Here is a 6,308-nt window from a genome sequence, read left to right on the forward strand (position 1 = left end):
TAAAAGGGCTGCAGTGCTCTTCAGCTGCAATCTGCAAGTAGAAACGAACTTCTACAGCAAAGTAAATGACATCGTCTAGTCTCTCTGGAGTAGTGGATGTAAATCAGGCCGACTGAATGTTCACAATGATCACAGCATTAAAGAACAAAATCCAACCAGCATGATGAGGCCCAACATCAGCAGTTAGTTCTCTGAAAAGTGTCGCTATATTTAATGAAGTCAGAATTATGGCACGTGAAACGTGTCTAAAAAGAGTCTTGATCACTGTGATAGTGCTTTGAAGATTTAAAAAAATATATTGACAAATATGCCTGCTGATTAAACTAGGTGAGATGAATTCACTAAAATGTGCTTATCACTCATTATCATCCCAAAATCTAATTTTATTGTTCTTTTTCAACAACAGCGAGTCCAAACTCAACTGAAATTTGTTGTTTAGCATAATATGGAATTTACAATTCCCATTTTCACAGAATTGTGTGTGCATTCAGAAATGATCTAAAAAGAAAAAACACAACTTTTTAATGTGAATTTAATATTTTCAACATTTAGTGTGCATTTGTTATGCTAATCATCAAAGGTAGTAGGAGCAGTTTAGTCTTCAATATTATTTGTAATTTTCTGAATTGATTCTGAGTATATCAGAAATATTAAATCACATGTTTGCTTTCATGACTGGACAGATAAAAAAAAACAGGTCACCTTACTGTAACTATCTGTAATCATCACTGACTGACGCTGCTTTTCCTTTTTCTTGACTGCTTTGGAAAAAAAAATCCTGTACAATACGTTTAAAAACGAAAATAAAATAAATCACAAATCCATTTTTATTTCAACTGTGGCTTTCACATTTATTACAAAGTAATACCGCTTTGTTTCAGCATCACACAAACATGATGGCAAACAAACGCAACAGCTACACAAAGTAGTTGCTTTTCATAGCAATAACTCGTGTATCTACTCGAGTTGCTCATCAGCTGTCCAATAGAAGTCCGGCTCATGCCAGGGCACACTGATTGCCATCGTGCACGTGATCCCGCTTCGTTCGCCCTCAGCTTCCCGCCGCATGATGCTAAATTCTTTGCTAAACCCTCAAACGTTCTGCACGCGCTGCAGCAGGTAGCACGTCGGTGGGATTTTAGGACGTGATGGAAACCATGTTGTTGGGACTCAGGATCTCAATCCAGTAACCATCAGGGTCCTGAATGAAGGCCAAGCCTTTCATTTTACCTGAGAATAACAGTAACAGAAGGGAGTGAGGCTCATGAATGAAGTGTAAATACCGCAGGAATAAATCTGTAATATACAGGAAGAGAAAGTTTAGTTCTGAAATGTAGAAAATGGCAAAAATGAAGAGCACTTGGGTCTTCGAAAGAGTAAGTGTGTCTAAACCTTTGACTGGTTCAGTATATTTACTAAAAAAGGCCATCAAGACTGTAAACATTCATCTAGTAAACCCGTCTATGAGCCTCACACTCTTCACATCTTACCATCATCGGGCTTCTTGACGAACGTGACTCCTTGTTCTTCAAACAGTTTGCAGGCTGCATAGACGTCAGGAACTGCGATTCCAATGTGTCCTGTCAAGTATCAGGTCGACACACACAGAGTTCACTGTGAATACACACTGCGGTTACACCTTTCCATCTAGTAAGCCCATACATACAGTATACATACGGGGATGCATGTATCATCAAACAGGCCTCTTTAATACATTTAATGAGTCACAGAAAGAGAAAAACAACACTGGCACTTTCTTCCTCTTTTGCACTTTTTTGCCTCTGTATTAAATTACATTTTTAGATACCAGATGGCACCGAAGCAATTCAGTTAGTCCCATAAAAGTATTGAAGTCTGGTACCCAGCCTGGAAATGACCAGAGGGAATTATTTAAAAAAGACTTTAGACTTCTGGAAAAAGTGAAAGCTAATGCTCAACATTTAAAACACAGGTCACAACAACTGAAATAGTGCCGTTTATGCATTATACACTATTATTTACTTTTACAAGTCATTTTTTTAGCTTTTACATTTGGGGCAAGAATTTGATTAACTTAGAAACCATGACGTCCTACTGTCTGTTTGTACAACAAGTGAGTGGATCTTACCGAAGCCACGAGGATCAGAGTTTCCATTATGATAAGACTGACTCTCATCAGACTCGGAGCCCCAGTTACTGAAAGACAGGCGGGACAAGAGGAGGGAGACAAGAGGTACGATAATGAGAGGAAGGAGGAAAAGATCATATTCAGAGAGATCAGATTCATGTATATACCTAAACTGAAGGTTAATAAACATTTTATATTAATCACAAAACAAACTGTGGCTCAAAAGCAAGCTTTTAACCACAGGAGGTCGTTCTGAAAAAAAAAAAAAAATCAAAGAGATCCTTTTAAAGATTCCAACAGTGCAGTAAAGTGATTTTGTTCGTCCTGTGACTGAACTGTAGCCGAATAAATCCAGGCATCACTTCCTGTTCTGTACGACATCCCTCCTTACTGTGTCAGCTCGATGGTGGCTCGTCTGGAAAAGGTCCAGGCCGTTTTTTCCTTCACGTCGGAGGGGATCTCCTTCTTGTCCTCGTAGCCCAAGAAGAAGAGAGAGAAGCGCATGGAGGGGAAGTCAAACTTCTGCAGGAGCCTGCGAGATATAGCACACCAGAGAGAAAGCGTTTCACCAAGTCCGGTTCATGCAAAAAAAACACACCAAAAAAAAGTTTCAACTGAAGTCCTCACAGATACTCACGTCATGCCGAGGATCCTGGTGTAGAAATCCAGGGATTTAACCGGATCTTTAACCCTCAGCATGGTCTGCTGCATCATGAAGTCCTGCAGCACAGAAACATAATAACAGAGCTTCACTGCTTAAAGTCAAGCAACAGCAACACTGTTAACCAATCACACAGATCACAGGACGGGCAGTTATCGTTTCTTTAGAAACACTCAGCAGGGTCAGAATTCAGACTTTCACTGAATATTAGATTTTGGTTGTTTAAATAGCCGTTACTGATTATGACTTAATGGAGGTCCTCACAAGAGGAGGAACAACATTAGCGCGTTGAAGCGCGAATTTGAATGTGTTGCACCAGCGTTGGTTAATTTGTGGGTGTGGCAGAGGAACGGAGCTCGGAGCTGACAGGTTGCTCTGAAACACGCTGCCGCTTTCCAACAGCCAAACTCCTGTTCACAAACAAGTAAGAAAACCACCGTGTCAGCCACGATCAGTAGACTCGTGACTGGTCTTCCTTCTGTACACGTGTGCATATGTTCTGTTCACGCCAGTGAGGCGTAGACCTGCTACCGTATCAAAATATTTGAGATGTGAAGTACAAGGACAGTTAAAAGATGTTAAATCTTTCAGATAAATATGAAGGAGTGTTTTATATTCTTCGTGTGAGAGCCTGATCATGCAGACCAAAAAAAGATCTCACTTAGGCAATAATAACAGTGTCAGGATAGAAATTCCTCTCCGCAGGGATTCAGCCAAATGGCACCTCTGTGCCACCGAACACACACACACACACACACACACACACACACACACACACACACACACACACACACACACACACACACACACACAGTGTTACAATCGGATTGAGTTAATTTACTTCCTTGTTTTCTATGCAGAAATGTTGTTTCCGTGCTGTGGAAGTCACTACTTCATGGTGACGGCATCACATTTCATGAACGACTGTTGCTTGTAAATTGCAGATAAAACTCCTGTACAGACGCCACAGGGTGACGAACGGGTCATAAGTGTGGCGTGTTTTGATTAAGGCCCGACTGATTTATCGATTGGTCACGGCTATCGGCCGATATCGGCTCATCACAGATAAACTGGTATCAGCATATACGTTGGTCGATAATACAACTTTTTTTCCGACAGAACATAACAGACAAAGATGCTCCAGGTGATTTAGAAATAGTTTTATTTGTGCTTTTTTTTATTCGTAGTTATTTTGAATTATTACATTACCAGTGAAGTTCCTTGTTTCAATGCACCAATGTCGCATTTGACAGTAAATTATAGCGTTAAACTGTAAAATATCCTGCCTCCATTATATATCTTTGTCACAAGTGTTTGATAACCAGAATTTAGTTGACAGCTGAATTTTGTTCAATCCTTAATATCGGTATGTTGGTATCAGCCCAAAACATCCAGTATGAGCCGGGGTCTGGTTTATATAAATTAAATGTATCATAACTAATGCAAGAAGAAAACATCTCTGAAAATCACAGCCTGCATGTTACAAACATGGTAAAGCTTGCGTCTGGTTTCTACCCTGAATATTGTTTTTGTTTGAAGTGTACGACAACCGAACTTGTGCTGTGTGAGTGCGTGTTTCACAGTTGGACCTTATCTCTGTTCCCCTTTCCTGCGCTCTTCCTCCTCCAGTGTCACGTTTTCACAACACATCCATAGAAACTCCTCAAACACTGCAGCAGCAGCATGAATGTCTCCACTTAGCTGTATCCATCAGTGCCGAGCATCGCCGCGTTGCCGACTAAATTCACTACTGGAGGAGCACGACTGACGCTGGACTTTTGGGGTCAATACCAATATATGTATATACTGCAAGGCAACCTTCAACCCTCACGAAGGGTGATGTGATGACTGACACCGGGCGATATATCAATATTTGTTTGTATCGTGATACGAGACTAGATATCGTCTTAGATTTAGGATATTGTGAGAAACTACACGTGTTGTCTTTTCTTTGTTTCAAAGGCTGTATTACAGTACAATAATGTGATTTTCTAAACTTAAACTGCTCTGGCTGTTCTATTATTTACTTTTACCCACTTAAGTCATGATATCCACATCACTGATGATTATTACATTATTGCAATATCGTTGCAGCATCGATATAGTGATATTTGATATATTGATTATGCTGCATGAGGCTTTTCCACGGAAGTATTGTGAAGCTCAGGTCGAAGTTCACACCGAAACTTGGAAGCTGCCAGAATGTCCAGAGCTTTTACACTCAGTCTGGAAACACAGTCATGGAAGGACAGCCAAAACAGTAGAGCTCACGATCGTGTGCCAATAATGAACATACACAACTCCATGCTGGAGTGTGTTTGACTTGGGAGAAAGAACACAGGCAGGATATCAAATCTGAAACATGTGGGTGCATTTGACAAGACGACTGGATAAGTTAGCTCTGCCCTCCACACGAGCTAACTCCAGTCTCGCCTACTTTTCTCCACAGCCTGGGAGTGTGTTCTGGTCCGACCGCGCCTAAATACCACCTCTCCGGGGCGCAGTGCGGGCAGCTCCTCGGTTACGCACAGACTTGTTCTACGCACGCTTCGCTGAATGACGTGTGCGCTTTTCCTCCACCAAGTTTGGAGCGAATTGATCTCCAGACAGTCCGGCTAAAAAAAAGTTAGCCCGTGATGAAACTAGACCGTTTTAGCGACCAGAAATGTTCATATAACGACAACAGCCGCCACTGGCATTGGAAACCGTGTAAAAATGAACCTAAGCACATGTTGCCAGGAGGAATAAACCCGGTTTTGTGGAGAGTGGTGTCCGATAATGGGCGCAGCGGGAATAGCAGGTTAACCTGTGTGGAAGTCGCTGGCCTGCTGGCTGGGATTGAAGGTTTGTCAGTCTCTTAAACTCCTAAGTTAAACTTCAGGAGGAACAGCAGACACCTTACCTTAGTTATTTGGTCTCCATCTTTACAAGCTGCTGCCGCTGCCTCGTCTGACAGACCTTTGTCGCTCATTTTTGCTTGCAGACGTTACAATGCCGGACTGCAGCTCTGCGCGGCTGACGGACAGGAAGAAGGATCCGGCGGAGGGAGTTTTAACAGAAAGAACTTCCTGCACCAGCTTTCAAAATAAAAGTCACCGACTGTTGAAGAATTCACTTGATAATGCATAAAAATGTATTGGTGTAGCAATGCGTAACAATATAAAACTAAAAAGTGGTTAAAAAAAAAAGTAACTGTAGAAAATGAGAAAAATATAACTAACATATACATAAAATTTCATAGTACAAAAAAAGTACAAAAATATTAATCAGTTTGGTAGATTAGCAGAAAGAACAAAGAGGCATGAATACACGTACTAAGGCTGCTCATAGTTTCCACAGTGATTTGAAGGAACACAAATACATAAGAATTCATTTATTCTGTTACCAGGTCAAAGTTGCTGCTGTGGTGACGTCAGGGAGCGAACACACATCCAGCATCATTATGACACGCTGAAATATGCTGTCAAAGGGACAGTTGGGTGGACACGCCTTAAAGTACAATGTACCAAGATCAAGATGATCCATAATAAATCCTGAAAC

The 6,308-nt window shown here is 41.2% G+C and overlaps 1 protein-coding gene across 1 annotated transcript; it reads right to left on the reverse strand.

Annotated features, from left to right (window-relative positions):
* Positions 1 to 809: 809 nt before the first annotated feature.
* On the reverse strand, positions 810 to 5,803 carry LOC138616182 (lactoylglutathione lyase-like). Its single transcript, XM_069690308.1, has 6 exons — positions 5,671 to 5,803; positions 2,745 to 2,827; positions 2,499 to 2,639; positions 2,108 to 2,175; positions 1,491 to 1,580; positions 810 to 1,230 (listed from the first exon to the last, which is right to left on the reverse strand). Exons 1-6 carry the CDS (start codon positions 5,737 to 5,739, stop codon positions 1,139 to 1,141), a joined length of 543 nt encoding a protein of 180 aa, XP_069546409.1. The 5' UTR covers positions 5,740 to 5,803; the 3' UTR covers positions 810 to 1,138.
* Between the last annotated feature and the right edge of the window lie 505 nt (positions 5,804 to 6,308).

Source organism: Brachyistius frenatus, unplaced genomic scaffold (assembly GCF_029030835.1).
Source record: "Brachyistius frenatus isolate BFR_SWC_R1_liver_20210118 unplaced genomic scaffold, ASM2903083v1 Contig_9, whole genome shotgun sequence".
In the NCBI taxonomy this organism is placed as follows: domain Eukaryota; kingdom Metazoa; phylum Chordata; class Actinopteri; family Embiotocidae; genus Brachyistius; species Brachyistius frenatus.